The following is a 21,756-nucleotide window of genomic DNA, read 5'->3' as shown; positions in this document are numbered from 1 at the left end:
CGGATGGAGATTTTTTTTCTTTTTCTTTTTCTTTTCTTTTCTTTTTTTTTTTTTTTTTTTTTTAAGGCCAATAACATTATTGAGACCGAAGACGAGAATGTTCAAGCTCAAAATAACGTAATTCGTGAACGTTAAAAAGCAATTTTTCTAACGGCGATCGGGCCAGATGTCTACGGAACTCTGACTAACCTACTCTCGCCAGGGAGTGCGAAGGATGTGTCGTTTGAAGACAGTGTCGAGAAACTCGAGGACCATTTCGACCCAAAGCCGTTAGAAATAGCAGAGAGCTATAAGTTTGGTACCAGAAACCAAAAAGACAGTGAAACCAACTGTGTACATTGTAGCTCTTAAAACTCTGTCTTTGCATTGTAACTTCGGCACATTTTTAGATTGTGTGTGGACTGGTGGATGAGTGCACACAATCCAAGATATTGAACACTCCAAACCTAACGTTTGACATAGCATGTAAAATTGCCCTATCTATGGAGATGGCATCTAAGAATGCTAGGGAGCTCCGTCCAACTCAAGTGACTAGTGCAGCTGAGGTCTACCGTCAAAAAGCCACCGCCAAACCTAAAGTTGTGAGACCGAGTCAAAAGCATGTCAGTGAGAGCAGTTCAGTGAATTGTTATCGTTGCAATGGAAATCACTCCCCACAGTCTTACCAATACAAAAATGTGAAGTGTTTTCACTGCCAGGAGCAAGGCCATATTTAAACAGCTTGCAGAGCTAGATCGAAAGCAGGAAGTAAGAACCATTCTAGTGGCAATGCAAAGCAGTGACAACAAAAGGGAGGAATTCACAAAATTGACGTGAACACACCCGACATTGAAGAACTAGGCATCTATAGTATCTATGCCACTAGCGGCAACACGAGCAGTCGTGAGAAAGACTTTCGTACAAAACTTTTGGTCAACGAGCAATATATTGATATGTGTATCGACACAGTGGCGGACTGCTCTATCATGAGTAAGGACACATATGAGAGCAAATGTAATCAACTACCACTTACAAAGAGTACTGTAGAGTTAAAAACCTACTCTGGAGAAATCCTAGAGACATGTGGACAAATGGAATGTACAGTTCAACATAATGGCCAGTCAGTGAAGCTGCCTATTATTGCACTGAGCTACAACAACAGGCCAACTCTCATGGGCAAAGACTGGTTGAGAAAGTTAAAACTAGACTGGAAAAACATCTTCAGTCAAAGAAGCGACTTGACACAATGCTGTGAACAAGTACGAAAGCATGTTCACAGACAGTTATGAGTGCATCACTGGGTTTGACGCGCATATCCGCATCAAGTCCAACACTAAGCCTGTCTATTGTAAAGGCAAGGCCCGTCCCCTATGCATTGAAAAGTCAGGTGGAGGAAGAGCTAGCGAAGCTGAGAGAGAACGGAGTGCTAGTAAAAACTGGTAACAGTGAATGGGCTACCCCGATTGTGGTAGTGGCCAAAGCAGACAAACTGTATGCTTGTGTGGTGACTACAAAGTTACTATCAACCAAGCAGTTTACGACGAGCAGTACCTGTTACCTACATCACAAGATGTGTGTGCCGCACTCTCTGGGTCGAAGGTTTTCTCCAAGCTTGACCTGTTGCACGCTTACACTCAGCTGAATGTTGACAAAAAGAGTCAACAGTATCTCACCATCAACACACACAAGGGACTGTACTCATACACCAAGCTGCCGTGTGGTGTAAAATCCTCTCCCAAAATCTTCCAGGCTACAATGGATAAGATTTTGCAAGGAATTCCAAATTGTTTTTGCAATCAAGACGATGTGCTGATCGCAACAAGCATCGATGAAGAAAATCTAGAAGCGGTAGATTCAAAGGTTGAATGCCCACAATGTAAAATTGAAAAGGAGCAAATGTGCTTTTGTGCAGTTCGAGGTTGTATACCTTGGTCTGAAAGATGATGCAAATGGCTTGCAACCAGTTAAGGAAAAGGTTGATGTTGTCGTCAATGCTCCAAAGCCACAGAACGTGTCTGAGTTAAGATCTTTGTTGGAATGGTCCAGTACTACGCATGTTTTTTTTTTTAACCTGAGTTAGCGACCATGTTAGTGTCATTGCACAAGCTCCTCAAGAAGGATGTCCAGTGGATAAAATCGCAACAGGAAGCTTATAACACTTGTAAGAGAAGTCTCTCTATCAATGCTCTACTTGTGCACAATGACACAGAGCGTGAGCTTAGGTTAGCATGTGATGCTTCTAGCTATTGTGGGAGAAAACGTATTAAACATTAAGGCATGCTGGGATACTTGACCACTTTACTAATTGAACAAAGGACACTAAACTAGTTAAAACTAAAAGAACTGCTGACTGTCATAATAAAGTCAAGCTGACCTTTTGGCTTAGGACATCTGGTGATAAAATGTGAACATGTTAATCTGTTTCTTGAGAACAATGGAACCTATGAAACCATATGTTGAAATGTAATGTAAGCTAATCACATGAAGTTGTTTACCTTGCTGTATAACTATGAGCGCTGTACCATAGTAATTTAGAGTGCTGGTGAGCAGTAGGGACTGCTGCAGACTCTCCATGATATCATGTAGTAAATTCCTAAAGCGAACCTCGAAGTCTCCGTCTGATAGTTAATTTCCTTGACAGAATTTGGCGTAGTCGTGCAGGATCCCTAACAACGGGATCCAAAAGAACTAAGAAGGTCTAAGTTGGGTATAGCGTCGACCTTGTATATCACTTGGCCCGCTTAGGCTCCAATTAGACAAAGGAAATTTAAAAAGGGACTCTCCTAAAAATGGAAAGTGCCCGGTGCCTCCCAGCTGAAAGGGGGAGAGCACCTAGCGCGTCCCAGCTGAAAGGGGAACAGCGCGCGGTTGCCTAGTTATCCGGTCGGTGACTCATGCTGAGCCAAGAAGCCCGTCAGGCTGAGGCAAGACTGCTGAGAAGAGAGAAAAGACTATGGCACCGAATTAAGTAGCTACAAAGAGAATAAAGGGTTGACTTCGAGACTCGCGGACGGAAAAACCGGTGAGCGCTCATTATATTTTGTGTATATAAAATAACCCGCGGTTGTATAACCAGTAAGTTTAAAACTAAGTTACAGGAGTAAGGAGAAGATGGGAAATAACGGCAGTCGAAGCGGATTCGTCTGATCCTGCCAAGAAAGGAGCCCGAAGCAAGGTAAAACAGGAGGCTGCAAATGGTAAAATCAAGATATGTAAAAGAACGAATGACAGAATAAAAAAGCTCGTGCAACATCGAAAAAAGGTAGGAGATCCCATCGTTCCACCGGGATCGCCAGCCGATACTGTAATAAAAGAAACAGGAGACGATCGGTATGCGGTAACTTTTAGTAGTGATCTGTATGGATGGTCGGGTGGAGATTGGCCTTATGGGGGAAGTTTTAAAATACCTTTAATAAAAGAATGGGAAGAAATTACTAGAAATGAAGGAGGGGATCCTGAGTAGGACACCCCCTATATGTTATGGTGCTTTGCTAGGTGGATGGAAGTAGCAAAAAGACACCAACCCCCAAAGAAGAAGGGGAAACAGGAAGAGGCAGAGGCTAGTCAGAAAAAGGAAGAGGTGCTGCCTAAGGCTCCTGTTGTGGGAATGTATCCCCGAACCCCAGCGGGAGATCCGGTTGAGATGGGGGAAAGAGTTAAATAATTTACTAATGATAGCGGCTGCTCTAAGACAGCAACCAGCACGATTTCCGGCGCCGCCTCCATACAATCCAGCAGGCCTAGTGGCACCACAGCCAGTTGTACCCCTACCAGGGGCACAGCCTGGAGCTCCACCCCCACCCGCAGATGAACCCGTAATTGAACCTCCTCCTCCAACAGAGGCACTCGAAGCAGGAGCTGCTGCACTGCCTGGTAGTAATGTACAGGACCTACCCTCACGTAACGGACCTACAACTAGGTCACAAACAAAAGAAACAGCCCCTAGAGACAGAGGCGCGCTCGAACCTGACACTACTACCCATCAACTTCCTCGAGTCATGATAGGAGAGGTGGCAGTGTTAAAACCATGGTCTCCAGCGGAAGCTAGAGTTATGATAGCCGAGGCACCAGACCCCTTCAAGAAGCCCACTGCCTTTCATAATTGGCTAGAACAAATATGTACCATTTACAGCCCTCTTCTTGGGGATGTGCTAATGCTGCTAAAATGTGCGTATGGGTCCTCATGGTCGACCCTAAGGGACGGATTTGCTGTTCCCCCGGGAGAAAATGGAGATTGGCGACAAGATGATGTACAACTGGACCAGGGAAATGAGTCTTTTGCTCACTGGTTAGAAAATAGAGGTAAAGAGGCTATAATGAGAGGAGCCAAGAAGCATAGTGACATAGGAGAAGTTACTCGATGTCTGCAAAGAAAGGAGGAGACAATTCCTGATTTTGTAGCTCGATTTAAGAGCAAGTGGGAGGAACATGCGGGAGTTCCGTTAGCAGACAATGGACCTTTGGCAGTACAAACACTGCTAAACTGCATGTTACCCTTTCAAGCTCAAGCCTTTAAAATGATTAATCTAAATTGGCAGACTCAGCCCTGGGCGGACCTAGTTACTGCTCTGGTAAATATGGATAGGGAAGGACTCTTTACTCAGTCGAAAGAGCAAAAGCCAAAAACAGTGGGACAATATTTCCAACAGAATAGAAGAGGATTTGCAGGAAGAGGAGGTTATGGTAGAGGCAGAGGAAGGGGAAGAGGACAATGGCAAATGAGAGATAGATCACAGGATGAATGTAGGAACTGTGGGAAAAGAGGACATTGGGCTAGAGATTGCCGATGCCCCCCAAGGCCACAGCAGGGATACGCCCAACAAGGAGGGTATCCAGCTCCAGGGGCAGAAGGAACTTCCTTTTCTTTCAGTAACCCTAATCCATCCGCATAGGGGTGCCACGGAGAAGCGGTGGTACAGGCGGCTGTGATCAGATTGTCCAAATCCATGAGAGAACAGCCTATGGCTACAGTTAAAATAGGAAATAGCCATTTGGACCTTCTGGTCGATACCGGTTGTGGTGATTATTCTCTATGTTTAGTAAGAAGTATTGTGATTGGTTGTTTGTTTCCTGCTTTGGGATATATGCTGTAATCTCATTGGTAGTTGATGTCATGTGATTTGTGGTGGCCATCTTAAATTCAGTTCTTTCCAGCCTTTAGTTGGGACTGGGTGTTGAAGATGTGCTACAGGATTTTTAAGTTAATAAAGCCTAGATTAGAAAGGCAAATCTATTCTTTATCTCAATTTATTAACTTTATGTCAGAATGGAGCGATATCTTCAACCAGAACGATTCAATGCTGACCCTAATTCTGCAGGAGTGGATGATAAATGGAAACATTGGTATTGTACATTTAAAAACTTTTTGGGCGTGTTGGATCAAGAGTCTCTAAATAAGCTGAATATGCTGATCAACTACATTGCTCCGGATGTGTATAAGTATATTTTGGACTGTAAAACTTACGAAGTGGCTATTTCTACATTGGAAAAGATTTTTGTTAAACCAAAGAATGAGGTATTTGCACGTCACCTTCTATCTGCCCGTAGGCAGCAGGTGGGAGAATCTTTGGATACTTATTTACAAGCACTTCGGTGCCTTAGTGTTAACTGTAATTATAAGGCCGTGACGGCTGAAGAACATAAGGAAGAATCGGTACGGGATGCTTTTATTAATGGATTACTGTCTAGATCAATTCGTCAGCGGTTGTTAGAAAATAAGACTTTGGATCTTAAGAGTGCTTCTGAGCAGGCTTCTACATTGGATGTGGCTCAGAAGTTCGGATTCTTATGCTCTTTTTAATCAGCCTGTGACTGTGGTTTCGGCAGTTCCGGATGAAAAGGAATTATGTGGACTTAATAGGAGTGGTTTACTAGATTCTGAAACAGTTTCTACTTCAGCGGCTGTTGCCTCTAGGATTCAGAAGTGTTATTTTTGTGGGAACGTCCGGCACCCTCGTCTGAAGTGTCCTGCTCGGGAGGGTGTGTGAAGTAAATGCGGCAAGAGAGGTCATTACGCACGTGTGTGTAAATCATCAGGTTCAATTACCTCCTCTGTGACTATTCAGCCTTTAGATAGGGCGTTTATTGCATCAATTTCTGCTGCATTTGCTCATGGCCTAAACAAAGCTATAGTTACGGCCCAAGTTAATGGGTTGGAAGTGAAGGCCCTTATAGATATGGGCAGTACCGAGAGTTTTATAAGTCTTCAGTTTGCAAAGGAGAAGCATTTGAAAATTTCGCCTGTTTCCTATCAGGTGTGTATGGCTCAGACGACTCTCACTTCACAAGTAGCTGGTTGTTGCCGTGTGAAATTGATTCTTCTAGGTAATACGTATACTGATATACGCCTATCTGTTTTGCCTAATCTCTGTGCGGATATTTTGATTGGTCATGATGTGCTTCAGTTACACGAGTCTCTTAGTCTTTCATTTGGAGGGACTAAGCCACCTTTATCTATTTGTGGATTAACCTCTTTATCCATTTCTCCATTATCACTTTTTTCCAATTTGATGCCGGATTGTAAGCCAATTGCTACCAAGTCAAGAAGGTATAGCAGTCAGGATAGAGAATTTATTAATTCTGAAGTTCAACGTCTCTTATTGGAAGGAATCATTGAACCTAGTTGTTCGCCTTGGCGGGCACAGGTAGTTGTCACGATTAACGAGAGACATAAGAAACGAATGGTGATAGACTATTCCCAAACTATTAATAGGTATACTCAATTAGATGCGTACCCTTTGCCTAAGATTGATGAGCTTATCAATAAAGTATCTCAGTATAAGGTTTTTAGCACTATTGACCTAAAGAGTGCTTATCATCAGATTCCTATTGTTAAGAAGGATCAACCATATACGGCCTTTGAGGCTGGTGGAAAGCTGTATCAGTTTTGCCGAATACCATTTGGTGTTACTAATGGTGTTGCTTGTTTTCAACGGGCAATGGATGCTTTTATAAGTGATAACTCTCTCTCTGACACCTTTTCATACTTAGATGACATCACGGTGTGTGGCAAATCAAGGGTGGAGCACGATTCTAATTTAGAAAGATTCCTTCAAGCTGCGGAAAAAGTTGGTTTAACTTTCAATAAAGAGAAGTGTACCTTTTCGACCACTGAGGTAAATCTACTGGGGTACATTATCTCGGGAAACAAGATTAAACCAGATCCAGAACGTCTGCGACCATTGATTGATTTACCTTGTCCTACTAATTCTAAGGCTTTGCAACGAGTTGTTGGACTGTTTTCTTACTATTCTAATTGGATTGCAAATTTTTCACAGAAGATCCGGCCTCTTATTCGGGTTACGACATATCCTCTATCATGGGAGGCCAGGACGTGTTTTGATCATTTTAAAAAGGATATCCTTGGAGCAGTTGTGCATTCTATTGATGAGCAGGTTCCTTTTGTGATTGAGACGGACGCTTCTGATTTTGCAATTGGGGCTACTCTGAACCAAAATGGAAGACCTGTGGCCTTTTTCTCACGTACCTTGAACAATAGTGAAAAAAGGCATTCTTCAATAGAGAAAGAGGCGTATGCAATAGTAGAAGCACTGCGTAAATGGAGACATTATTTATCGGGGCGACATTTTACGTTGGTAACTGATCAAAAGTCTGTGTCCTTTATGTTTGATGTCAAACATTTTGGAAAGATTAAGAATGATGAAATAATGAGGTGGAGGATTGAGTTGGCATGTTACCATTTTGATATAGTTTATCGTCCGGGGAAGGATAACGTTGCTGCTGATGCGCTGTCGAGGGCTTATTGTTCTGTGATTCACGGAGATACGCTTATTAATCTTCACAATGCCTTATGCCATCCTGGGGTTACGAGGATGATACACTTCGTACGCAGTAAGAATTTGCCCTTTTCAGTTGAAGACGTCAAGTGGATGACTTCATCATGTTCTATCTGTGCTCGGTGTAAACCGAATTTCTTTAAGCCTCAACGAGCTCATCTTATAAAGGCTACTTCTCCTTTTGAACGTTTGAGTGTCGATTTCAAGGGGCCTCTTCCTTCAACTACTCAAAACCGATATATATTTACTGTTGTGGATGAGTTTTCAAGGTTCCCTTTTGCTTTTCCTTGCGCAGATGTATCAGCTGCTACAGTTATCAAACGTCTGACTCAACTTTTTGTCATCTTTGGGATGCCTGCGTATATCCATTCGGATCAGGGAAGTTCTTTTATGTCTTCCCAGTTGAAGGAACACCTTCAGAGTCGGGGAATTTCTACTAGCAGAACTACCCCGTATAATCCCCAGGGTAATGGACAGTGCGAACGATACAATGGGGTGATCTGGAAGGCAGTTATGTTGGCTTTGACATCCCGGAACCTTAAGAATACACAGTGGGAAATGGTACTGCCTGATGCCCTGCATTCCATTAGATCATTGCTTTCAACGGCTACTAATGTGACCCCCCATGAAAGGCTCTTTAACTATCCGCGGAGATCTACTACGGGATATTCGGTACCTTCATGGCTTACTATGCAGGGACCTGTGCTGCTTCGACGCCATGTTAGATTGTCAAAATATGATCCTTTAGTGGAGGAGGTGGAGCTGTTGGAGGCAAATTCCCAATATGCTCATATTCGATTCCAAGATGGGAAAGAAAGTACCGTTTCAATTAAAGACTTGGCTCCTTGTGGTGGCCAGCCCTCTTCTGAGGATATTAACAATAGTCATGATTCAGATAATGTGGATGCTGTTACAGATACTACGAATATTTCCAATCCGACTGCAGATAATTATACTTCTATTAGTCAGCCCTCGATGGATGTTCACGACCGTCCCAGTTTACCTCCTGATGGGATTTCTAATCCGGAAACCGTTGAAAATCGGGATATGGATAGCCTTCCTGCAGAAGATACTTCTGTGTCTCCTGGTGTGGGAGGGCAAGGAATTTCACCAAGGTTAAGAAGGTCGACACGAAGATATCCGGTCGACCGATTGAAAATGGACTTTTAAATTGATAGTAATGTTTTAAAATTGTTGAAATATTATATTATATTGTTTTAGTTGAGAGATACTTAATACTTATGTGCAATGTTACTATTTGTTGTTGCTCACTTAGTATTGTGTCATGTTGAATAGTTTTATTTTGTCTGTGCATAGTTTTAGTTGTAAATAGTTAATTATAAATTGTAAAGGTTATTTAGGTTGGAGTATATTTTAAAAGGAGGGGTGAATGTGGTGATTATTCTTTATGTTTAGTAAGAAGTATTGTGATTGGTTGTTTGTTTCCTGCCTTGGGATATATGCTGTAATCTCATTGGTAGTTGATGTCATGTGATTTGTGGTGGCCATCTTAAATTCAGTTCTTTCCAGCCTTTAGTTGGGACTGGGTTGAAGATGTGCTACAGGATTTTTAAGTTAATAAAGCCTAGATTAGAAAGGCAAATCTATTCTTTATTTCACCGGTGCAACAATGTCCTCTGTACCCCCCTCCGTGGGTATACCCGCCAGTCAATTTAACATTGTAAGCATGGGAGTAGCCGGTATCCCTATGTTAGAACCCCTCTCCAAACCTACCGAAATTCAAGTGCACGGGCAATCCGTCACAGACACCCTCATAATTTCTCAGACCGCCCCTCTCCCTATGTTGGGAAGACAGGCTTTATGTAAATTGGGAGCAGTTATATACTGCACTCGAGACGGCATGTTCATGGAACTGCCTCAAATACAAACTCATCAGCTAATGAATTTAATGATAGAGGAAAAGCAAGTAGAAGGAGCCCCCATTTTGTACTGCTGGCAGCTGAATAGCAATCCTTATGGCCAATTGGTAAAAAATGTATACCAAGCCTTGCAGGAATTGGAAGATCCTCAGGGGCAGTATTTACAATATCTAATTGAAACCAGTAGAGAAAAGAAACTGACCCATTGTACGGCATGGTACACGCATAAAAAAACACCCAATTATCAAGAATTGGTTTGCTCATACCTAAACCAGCCAGAATTGCTGCAGATTTCACCTTATTTATTCTTTGGAGATAAAGGCCTGGGAATGTTGGTTCACCTTACATACGAACAAAAAGAAAGATTTAGGATGCATCACACATCTGAACCCCACCTGACTATAGCAGTCAGAGCCCCGGCTAAGGCGAAGGAAGTGGGGGAGATGATAAAAATACAACACCACAAGCCAGTCTATTCCATCACGTTGCCAATTCAAGCTGGAAAGGTGGAGATAGAATTCTTTAATGAAACAGAAGGAAAAATTCACTGGTTAAGAAAATGGGATACTATTTTTGAAAGACAGCAGCCCCCTAAGGAAAATCCGCAATTGTTACCATGGGCATTGACTAAAGTACCTTCTGAATTATGGGCAAAGCACAAGAATCATGTGGGAAAGGTGCATTCGGCACCTGAACATAGGGTCCAGCTACAGAAGAATGCTGTTTTGCCCTGTCTAAAGCAGTACCGCCTGGCCCCAGAGGCCGAGGAAGGAATAGCAGCGGTAATACATTCTTTACTGCAGCAAGGGGTTTTAGTCAAAACACAGAGCCCCTGCAATACTCCTATTTTGCCCATCCCGAAATCAGGAAGACCAAATGACTGGCGTTTTGTGCAAGATCTCCGGGCGATCAATAAAATAGTCATTCCCATTGCTCCCTTGGTGCCAGATACCAACATCATCCTCTCCTTTATACCAGCTGATGCAACTACCTTTTCAGTTATCGATTTGTGTTCTGCTTTCTTCTCCATACCACTGCATAAGGACAGTCAATAGTCAATATCTGTTTGCCTTTACTTATAAAAATCAGCAATATACCTGGACCAGGTTGCCCCAGGGGTATACTGAAAGTCCTGCGGTGTATGCGGCAGCGGTTAAAAATGACTTGGAGGAATGTCAGTTATCGGATCAGTCCACCTTAATCCAGTACGCAGATGACCTTTTGGTTGCCTCCCGAACGGGGCCAGACTGCCAAGAAGATACTATAAAATTGCTCCAGCATCTGGCTAGCAGGGGGCACAGGGTGTCCTCCGAGAAGTTGCAGTTTTGCCAAACATCCGTCCAGTATTTGGGTTTTCAGTTGGAGTATGGACAGCGAAGATTGGGACTGGAAAGAATAAGAGCAGTGGATAAAGTGCTGATCCCGCGAACAAAGAAGGACATTTTGTCGTTTTTGGGAATGGTGGGTTATTGTAGACAATGGATATATGACTACAGAGAAATGGATGCGGTCTTACGATCAGCTACGCTGCAGACAGAGCCCCCCATAGTCGAATGGATGCCAGAACGAGATAAGGCATTCAGTGATCTTAAAAAAGCTATGGTCAGTGCTCCCGCGTTAGGACTACCTAAGTATAATAAGCCTTTTCAGTTATACGTCAATGAAAGAGAAGGCTTTGCAACAGGAGTACTGGCACAAGAACATGGGGGAGGAAAAAGGCCTGTAGCATATTACTCTGTAGCCTTACCAGCCGTAGTGAGAGGCATGCCAGCCTGCTTACGAGCCGTTGCTGCAATCGCCACAATAGTGGAAAAATCCATCCCTATTGTGCTTGATCACCCTTGTGTGGTAATTGTTCCCCACGCAGTGCTGCTATTATTAAATTTGGCAGCTACTCAGCACTTTACGGCGGCAAGAAGGACTGGGTATGAGGTAATCCTCTTGTCACACTCTAATTATACCTACCAGCGATCACCAGCTGTCAACCCGGCGACCTTCGTGCCAATACCAACAGAATATCCAGGTGAACCAGAACACGACTGCTTGTTAACTGTTGAAGCCACCACTACACCCAGGCCAGATTTGCTAAGTGATCCTATTGATAATCCTGACATGATCCTCTTCACGGATGGTTCTTCGCATCGACCTAGTGATGATCAACAATTAGCAGGTTATGCGGTGGTGACTCCTCATGAATTATTGGAAGCTTATGCGTTGCCACCTGGCACATCTGCACAAGCAGCTGAACTATATGCATTAACCAGAGCCTGTATTTTGGCTAAAGATCAAAGCGTCAATATCTATACTGACTCCCGTTATGCATTTGGGGTAGTGCATGATTTTTGACAATTATGGAAAAACAGAGGTTTTATTACATCCTCAAGAAAATCTATTAAGCATGCGCAAATGGTGTTAAATTTGTTGGAGGCTATTCAGTTGCCAAGTAAAATTGCAGTACTAAAATGTGAGGCCCACACCATGGCAGGTGATGAAGTCTCGTGTGGAAATAGGTTTGCTGATAGTGCGGCTAAAGAGGTCGCACTGAGGCAGGCCCCACAGCTTCAAGCCGCCAAAAATACCGTTAGTAACTTTCCTCCAGAACTTCCTAGTAGCATTGATGCTGATCTACTACGACAGGCCCAAAGTCAGGCAACAGTCCAAGAAAAACGTACTTGGAGTAAGGCAGGTTGCTATCAAGATCATGATATGTGGATGCATCCTGATGGCCGAGTGGTTTGCCCACAAAGCTTGTTTTTGCCCCTGTCTCACCTGGCACATGGACAGGCTCACATGGGCAAAGGAGGGATGGCACATGCATTGTCCCAACAATGGTATGCAGCAGGAATAACGGTAACAATTGAAAAAGTTGCCAGAACGTGTTTAGTATGTCAGCAGAACAATAGAGGGAAATCGCCCGCAAATTTTGATCACCTACCCCAACCAGAGCTGCCCTTTGAGAATCTACAGATAGATTTTGTACATATGCCCGCAGTAAAAGGATTTAAGTACACACTGGTAATAGTAGATATGTTCTCCAGATGGGTAGAGGCATACCCCACTAGGAGGGATGATGCCAGAACAGTAGTAAGCATTCTGCTAAAAGAAATAATACCTAGATTTGGAATACCTATGGGAATAAACAGTGACAGAGGAACTCATTTCACCAGCAAACTGATAAAAAACTTAACTGAAGCCCTTGGATTTCAATGGAAATTGCACATACCTTACCAGCCACAATCCTCAGGAATAGTGGAAAGAGTGAATGGGGAAATCAAGGCCGCCCTAACCAAAGTATGCCAGCAAAATGGGTTGCAATGGTCGGATGCCGTGCCAGTAGTAATGTATGCCCTGAGAAATCAGAAAAATAGAAACACAGGTCTGACACCACATGAGATCTTGATGGGCCGGCCTATGACAACAGGCACACGCCCACCCATGGCTCCAGAGAAGGTGGCATTAATTTGGAATGATGAAAAGTCATTAAAATATGCTCAGGCCATGTGTGAAACAGCAGGAAAAATACATGAGAAAGTGAGACAGGCCCAGATGCGCCCCACAGAAGGAAACATGCACCCCTTTAAACCCGGAGATCAAGTTTATGTGAAAGCGCTAAATAAAGAATCTTTTTCTCCTAGGTGGAAAGGACCATATTTGGTGCTGCTTACAACTCGAACAGCTCTCAAATTGAAAGAAAAACCTGATTGGGTACACGCTACAAGGTGCAAGTTGCATCATCCGGAGGAAACACCGGAAGTGGAGTATAAACATACTGCACCAGACACCACTTCAGAAACGGGAAAAGATCCATGCCCACCATAATTTGGCACTCCATTGAAGGACTGATTACTTTCGGATTGCTATATATGTTTATATTTAATGCTGTATAACAATAATTAGGAAAATTTAAAGATTTCTAGGATAAATCAGGAAATATGTTAAACCAGATGATGATAATCGGCCTATGTGTAATAAGGACAGCCGCCTGGACCATCCTGCCTACTGAAAAAACAGAATGGGCAGGCCAGTTAGGATGGAAGGCGAGAGACAGTAACCAATTGCAGGGAACTTACACTTGTAACAATGGCACCATTTGTGTAATTGCTAATTGGACGATTAATTGCGAAGCCTGTGGGATGTTCGAAATGAAATCTGGGATGGATAAAATAGTATTTAGCCAAGGATCTAATATAACTCTAAGTATAAAATGGGAAAAAGGAGTGAACATAAGTTGTAGGATAGAGAATGACACTGACATACTAAACAATTATACTAAATTATGGAAATGGTATAAAAATGACACAAGAACCGGAGACATGGAACAACCGATATATTTGAAAGACGGTCAGACGTACGGATGCGTGAATGCAACTCTTATAGAAGACCTCACTGGTATGGGGAAACATTCTTTGCAAAGAAAACGAAACAGATAGAAAGTCCTATGGACCATTTGCAAAGATTGCATTCTACCTGTACCCCGGTCTTGATCTCCCCATATACTCTAAATTTGACAGTACAGGTACAACATGAGGATAAAAAAGATACTGGATGTAATATTACTACTATACAAGCCAAATTGAATAAGAGAGTTAGGATCGGGAGAAGGAGAAGGGACTTAGCAACGGTCTTGGGAGGAGTAGGAACTGGTATGGGAGCCCTTAATGCAATAGATATTGAAACATTGCAGAATAAAATACAGCAAGTAGGAGGGCTGACAGGAGATGCTATAAAATTAAGAAATGCTTGGGACAATGGACTGACAGCAGCGATGTTAACACAGTGGATATCAGATACAATGAGTTGGAAGCAAGAAAATAAGGTAGAAAAGGGACAAGAGAAAGTCAATAATCATACTCAATGTATGTTTAAAGAAATTACCAAGCAGTCACTGAGGGCTGAGCTAGAGCGAATCGCTATGTCAGGACATGCTCCTAGTTGGATGAGAATTTTCGGATTTGAAGGAAATAATCTAGAAGTAAAACCTGATCGAAGATATACTAAATGTGACTTTAAGGGATGTAATTTTACAATGAAAGTGATAAATGTGACAAAAGCCAAAACCTGGTGTCAGTTCTTGGTATTGCCCCAACTGTTTGGAGAAAACTTTTGGTATCCCGAATTTCATGGTAAATGGATAGATCAGGGGAATAAGACCCACGATGCCTCGGATTGCCAAGATTGGCCGTTTGGAAAAGTATGCCCATTGCATACCCCTATATATGAACCTTGCTCATTACAACATAGTAGAGGTACATGCATTTGGAATTTGAAACCTTATAATGATACTACCTTGCATGAGATAGGCCAGAACTATCTGTGTATTAGCAGTGCCTGGCCTATATATGTAGATGGGATTTTGAAAAGGCCCCCTTTAAACACTTGCATAAAAGATGTTTATACTGTGTTTGACCCACATACCAACAAGACATATCAGTTAGGAAAATGGGCTACGGTAATGCAAAGAATAACTGTATTGGGGATAGAAAATGCCCCCCCTACTGTTAATTTGGCTAATCTGACAAAAATTTTGAAAAACAATGAAAAGATAGCAGAAGCTTATGCGAAAAGAGGAAGAGATCTGCACCATTTAAAAGCAGTGATGGACTATGATGAGCAAGGTTTGATTCAAATAGCTACGCAAATAACAGATTTGACGGTACACCACTGGTGGGATGTGTTTAAAGGATGGTCACCTAAAGCATCCGCAGTGTTGGAATTGTTTGTTCACCCGATGGTTATAATTTGTGTAGTGACAGGAGTTTTATTTATATTAATTTGTATAATGTGGATAAGAGTGAGATATCTGTTAGCGCAAACAGTAGAATCAGTAGCATCTGTAAAAAGACCTACGAAAGTACTAGCGAGAAAGGAAAGAAAAAGAGCAAACCAGGATGACTATGATGAAGAAGATTGTCTAAAAATGCGTCCTTTCCCAAAGGGATATTATCCTCCCTATGAAAATGAACTGAATACAATGCTGTAAAGCAGTGTTGATCAGTAAAGATCAACAAGGAGGGAATTGTGGGAGAAAACGTATTAAACATTAAGGCATGCTACATAAGAACATAAGAAATAGGAGCAGGAGTAGGCCAATTGGCCCCTCGAGCCTGCTCCACCATTCAATAAGATCATGGCTGATCTGATCCTAACCTCAAATCTTCTATCACTCTGCATCCACCCGAACCCATGTGATCTCCCGGGAGAGGCGAAAAACCAGATAAAGACCCAATGGCCAATTTGGGAGAAAAAAATCTGGGAAATTCCTCTCCGACCCATCTAGGCGATCGAAATTCTTCCAGGAGATCACTCTGTCCCTATATTTTCTACAGTACTTACCTTCTGTAAAGGCGATCTCCACCCCAGCCAGGAACAGGAATAAAACCATCTCCTGAAATCTAACACAGAATTAGAACACAGTAGGAGCAGAACAAGGCTACACGGCCCCTGGGCCCACTCCACTACCCACAGGGCCATGACCATTCCGAACCTAGACTCATGTCCAATTTCCTGCCCGCTCCCCGTAACCCTTAATTCCCTTTACTTCTAGGAAACTATCTATTTCTGTTTTAAATTTATTTAATGATGTAGCTTCCACAGCTTTCTGGGGCAACAAATTCCACAAACCTACCACCCTCTGAGTGAAGAAGTTTCTCCTCATCTCAGTTTTGAATGAGCAGCCCCTTATTTTAAGATTATGCCCCCTAGTTCTAGTTTCACCCATCATTGGGAACATCCTCACCGCATCCACCCGATCAAGCCCCTTCACAATCTTATATGTTTCAATAAGATCGCCTCTCATTCTTCTGAACTCCAATGAGTAGAGTCCCAATCTACTCAACCTCTCCTCATATGACCACCCCCTCATCCCCGGGATTAACCGAGTGAACCTTCTTTGTACTGACTCGAGAGCAAGTATGTCTTTTCTTAAGTATGGACACCAAAACTGTATGCAGTATTCCAGGTGCGGTCTCACCAATACCTTGTACAACTGCAGCAATACCTCCCTGTTTTTATATTCCATCCCCCTAGCAATAAAAGCCAACATTCCATTGGCCTTCTTAATCACTTGCTGCACCTGCATACTAACTTTTTGAGTTTCGTGCACCAGGACCCCCAGATCCCTTTGTACTACAGTACTTTCCAGTTTCTTGCCATTAAGATAATAACTTGCTCTATGATTTTTCCTGCCAAAGTGCATAACCTCACACTTTCCAGTATTGTATTCCGTCTGCCAAATCTCTGCCCACTTACTTAGCCTGTCTATGTCCTCTTGCAGGTTTTTTATGTCCTCCTCACTCACTACTTTCCGTCCCATCTTAGTATCATCTGCAAACTTTGATATGTTACACTCGGTCCCCTCCTCCAAATCGTTAATATAGATTGTAAAGAGTTGGGGACCCAGCACTGACCCCTGCGGAACACCACTAGTTACTGGTTGCCAATCTGAGAACGAACCATTTATCCCAACTCTCTGCTTTCTGTTAGAGAGCCAATCCTCCACCCACGCCAGAATATTACCCCCAATCCTGTGATTTTTTATCTTGAGCAATAATCTTTTGTGTGGCACCTTGTCAAATGCCTTTTGGAAGTCTAAATACACTACGTCCACTGGTTCCCCTTTATCCACCCTGTATGTTACTTCTGGGATACTTGACCACTTTACTAATTGAACAAAGGACACTAAACAAGTTAAAACTAAAAGAACTGCTGACTGCCATAATAAAGTCAAGCTGACCTTTTGGCTTAGGACATCTGGTGATAAAATGTGAACATGTTAATCTGTTTCTTGAGAACAATGGAACCTATGAAACCATATGTTGAAATGTAATGTAAGCTAATCACATGAAGTTCTTTACCTTGCTGTATAACTATGAGTGCTGTACCATAGTAATTTAGAGTGCTGGTGAGCAGTAGGGACTGCTGCAGACTCTCCGTGATATCATGTAGTAAATTCCTAAAGCGAACCTCGAAGTCTCCGTCTGATAGTTAATTTCCTCGACAGCTATGGTGTGGGAGCTGTCATAAGCCATATAATGGATGATGGCCATTACAAAGAGCGAAAGAAACTACGCGCAAATTGAAAAGGAAGCACTCGCCATAGTGCTTAGAATCAAGAAATTCCAACAGTTCCTGATCGGCAGCAGGTTTACCCTGATAACCAATCACAAACTGCTCCAAGCAATATTGGGGTCCAAATCTGCCATCCCTGCAATGGCCGCATCAAGAATGCAACATTGGGCAGTGCTGTCATCGCAATATGACTGCACGATTAAATATCGTACTTCAAAGCAAACGCAATCACAAATGCCTTGTCCAGGTTGCCACATGAGGACTCGTGTTGGGAGTGAAGATGAGATTTTCACACTAGGTGCAGTTGACAAAGACTTTCCCGTGAATGCAACTGAGATTGCAGATGAGACTTAAAAGGACTCAGTTCTGAAAAGAGTGTATGAAAACACCTTGAATGGATGGGCTGATCAGTGTCTGAATACAGAATTGAAACCATTCCATAACAGTCGTACTGAATTGTCTTGTGAACAAGATTGTATCAAGTGGGGAAACAGAGTGGCAGTACCTACTTCTTTGAGTTTGGAACCAAAACAAAACAGCCCAAATATTGATTCAACACCAAAACCTTTTGTGAGGAGATCAGGAAGGCTCTGCAAACCTGTTGTTAAACTGGATTTGTAGTTCATTTAAGAGAGAAAAGCCAGGAGTTTTTGTTTTGTGGTACATGTAATGCTGGGAAAAGTGGGACCATAGTTTTGTTGTATTTGAGGGGAATACATACACTTTTTTTTTAAGGGGAAAGCAGTGTTATGTATTATCACATGGTTTGATACGAGCATGCTCAGTTCGCTCTGGCCTAGTGAAGCAAACACATTGACTAGTAAAGCATCGTGTCTCTGTCCTTCATTTGTTCGACCCACATATACAATAGGGATTATTGTTTTCTATGGAAAATTAAGGTCAGGTCCAATCATGAATACCAGCACAACACTATGGATATGAGCATGAGATGATGTGTTAACATTGATTAATTGCATAACTGAGATCGGTCAGCTGTCTGTGACCTTGTAACAATAGGATTTAAGCACTGATAGGAATGGCTGTGGAAAGGATTTGATACTACAAACCACAAAAGCATAGGAGTACTAGGTAGAAACTAAATGTTGACATTCAAAAATTAGAATATGCAGGTCGAAGGAATGATAATACAGTAAGCACTATTCAGCAAAGAGTTTTTTAACTTTTTTTTCTTTTCCTTTCAATTTTCTCCTGTTCTAGGTGGAGCACAAGTCCACATGTGCCATTTGGCTAATCAAGATGGTGAGTTGCAGCTGCAATCATCAGGGTTCACTCCAGATACTGTTTCTCATGAGTAATGCAAAAGGTAAGATTCCATAGGCAAGACCTCACGCTCTATGCAAAAAAAGTGACTTATGCACAAAGTTAGCTGGGATATAGTGCGCCCCTTTTACTGTTAGCAGATAGCACATAGGAATTCCACCATGTGTTACGACAAATAATGTTGGTCATACCAGGCACTTTTTAATCAAGGGTTAATCCTTCAGGAAGAGAGTTATTTACAGCAGTAAGCAGTATAAATAAGCTACGTGAAACAATCCAATACAGAAGTCTAAGTTTTATCACAATGGGTTAACCGGTAAATTAATCATACAAAATCTAATGCAACAGCCTGTGCAGCACATGTAATGCAGTCTTGTAAACCAACTGACAAGTCAATTCCTTCAAGGAACAAACAGCACACAATCATTGGAGGATTACTATAGACACGGTGCCATCCCCACACCTCACAGCCAGACAAAGCCAACCTACCAGCATGCAAAACTCACTCGAAAACAGGTTCTGCAGGGCTATTTACTTAGACGTCAACAATCTTAAACTATAAACACATAGACATAGCCTATGGTGTTATTTCAGCACTGTGTGTGTTTGGAGCATTTCACACATTCCATTGATATCTGATTTGAAGCAGCTTTAACAGTTGACAGAAGCATGGCACAGAAGGCAGGCCCATTGGATTTTAGTAACTGACCCTGAATTTCTTAGATTGCATTTACGCAGAAATTAGGCCTGTTCCTGTGCTGAATTATCCAACAGGAACCTATGGTAAAATATCCTATGGAGCTCATTTATTAATATGCAAAAACCAGCGTCAATTAAGCACAAATGCAGAGCTATCAATAGGGGTAATAGCAAGTAGGCTGCGGCCTTCTCCCAAAATGCCTCACTCTCAAAGCCTCATGCCTCTGCCGCTCCTCTTCCTTTTCATTATTATGCAGAGCATGGGTATGTCCATTTGGAAGTTCATTCCAGCTGCTTAATCCTTCTAAATGCTTGCGGGGGGTGGGGGGGGGGGGGGGGGTGGGGGGCGGATTGGAGGTGCAAAGAATTTCAGCAGCGTTTATTTGCAACACCAATGGGTTGGACCGGATTTCTGATTGGTCCCCTTGGGAGGACAAGATACATCCAACAATTTGTTTGGAATGTGTAATTTGATTCTCACTGCTGTAGAGTACCTGCAATGTGTAATTTGATCCAGTCTTGTCAGGCAACGTACAGAAAGTGAAAGTGTAGTTAGCTTTGTGAAGATCCTCTGTTATCTAGTGTTCTGCACTTGCAATTATAGTTGTCCTTGGCTGGTAAAATAAAAAACTTTAATTCCTAATTAGTGGGTTAGTTACTTTTTGGAGTTGTATGTTTTTTTCCCTTCTAGAAGTGATAAAAATTCTTCAATCCAGAATGAAGTGACGGGGTGCGTGTACTGTGTCTGGGTACGTGTGTGGGGTGGGAAGGGATTCAGTTCCTCATCTGCGTTGAAAGTTCATCTGCGCAGTCACGAAGGAGCAGTCCATTCACCTGCTCCATATGTGGAAAGGGATTAACTCAGACATCAACCTGCTGACACACCAGCAAGTTCAGACTGATGAGACAACGTTTAAATGCTCTGACTGTGGAAGAGCTTTAAAAGCCCCCGGGATCAGAGCGATACACCAGTGTGCTCACACTGAAGAGAGGCAGTTTCATCCAGTTGGAAGAACATGATCCACGTCTAACAGAGGGGGGAGAATGTGATCCGTCTTCCCATCTGGATCAGGTTCTCGCTCTCATCTCCCATTCCCACTGTTCTCTCTGTGCGCTATCACCCCACCCCCCGAGCTCCTGACTTTCTCCTTCCCCCATCTCCGATCCCCTCTCTACTTCCCCCCATCCCCAAGTTCCTGACCTTCTCTCACCCCCTCCAATCCGCTTTTTTCCCCTCCTTCCAATGCCCACTCCTCTCCCCCTCAATGCCCCCCCCACATGGTCCCCTCTCTTCTCCGCTTCCCTCTCCCCCGATCCCCTCTCCACTTCCCCCACCCCCGATCGCCTCGCCCTCTCCCCACCCCCGATCCCCTCGCCCCCTCCCCACCCCCGATCCCCTCGCCCCCTCCCCACCCCCGATCCCCTCGCCCCCCCTCCCCACCCCCGATCCCCTCGCCCCCTCCCCACCTCCGATCCCCTCGCCCCATCCCCACCCCCGATCCCCTCGCCCCCCCCTCCTCGCCCCCTCCCCACCTCCGATCCCCTCTCCCCTCTCTCACCCCCCCGCGATCCCCTCTCCCCTCTCACCCCCCCGCGATCCCCTCGCCTCTCGCTCACCCCCCCGCGATCCCCTCTCCTCTCGCTCACCCCCCCCGCGATCCCCTCTCCTCTCGCTCACCCCCCCCGCGATCCCCTCTTCTCTCTCACCCCCCCGCGATCCCCTCTTCTCTCGCTCACCACCCCCCCGCGATCCCCTTCTCTCTCACCCCCCTGCGATCCCCTCACCTCTCCCACCCCTCCTCTCTCCACACCCCACCCTCCGATCCCCTCTCCGCTCTCACCCCCCGCCCTCTGATCCCCTCTCCTTTCTCCTCACCCCCAATCCCCTCTCCTGCCCCTCCAATCCCCTCACCTTGTTCACAGGGAGGAAAGTGTGGTTATGGTCGCAGGCCTGTGGCTAGGCACATGCGTGTTTGGTACCTCCAGTGCACGTGCATGCAGGGTGCGTACGCGGGCAGCGAGTGCGTATAGAGTGGGAAGAGATTCAGTTCCCC

The 21,756-nt window shown here is 43.7% G+C and overlaps 2 protein-coding genes across 9 annotated transcripts in view; one reads left to right on the top strand and one right to left on the bottom strand.

Annotated features, from left to right (window-relative positions):
* The window catches only part of LOC147120218 (E3 ubiquitin-protein ligase HECW2-like), a 424,776-nt gene that overhangs the window by 98,248 nt on the left and 304,772 nt on the right, over positions 1–21,756 (bottom strand). The window lies entirely within an intron of this gene.
* On the top strand, positions 13,613–19,038 carry LOC147120219 (uncharacterized). Its single transcript, XM_085983659.1, has 2 exons — positions 13,613–15,270; positions 18,941–19,038. Exons 1-2 carry the CDS (start codon positions 14,010–14,012, stop codon positions 19,036–19,038), a joined length of 1,359 nt encoding a protein of 452 aa, XP_085839785.1. The 5' UTR covers positions 13,613–14,009.

Source organism: Somniosus microcephalus, chromosome 4, assembly GCF_052327205.1.
Source record: "Somniosus microcephalus isolate GS21.2 chromosome 4, FLI_Smic_1.0, whole genome shotgun sequence".
Taxonomy (NCBI): Eukaryota; Metazoa; Chordata; class Chondrichthyes; order Squaliformes; family Somniosidae; genus Somniosus; species Somniosus microcephalus.
Note: the sequence above shows the minus strand (reverse complement) of the source record. Positions and strands in the feature narration are given on the sequence as shown.

Bases quoted from the DNA above. Each gene is read 5' to 3' on its own strand.
- LOC147120219 (XM_085983659.1), top strand. From the start codon at position 14,010: ATGCGTGAATGCAACTCTTATAGAAGACCTCACTGGTATGGGGAAACA. The intron at 15,271-18,940 runs GTTTGATTCAAA...CTCCTGTTCTAG, and splicing joins GATGGACTATGATGAGCAAG to GTGGAGCACAAGTCCACATG.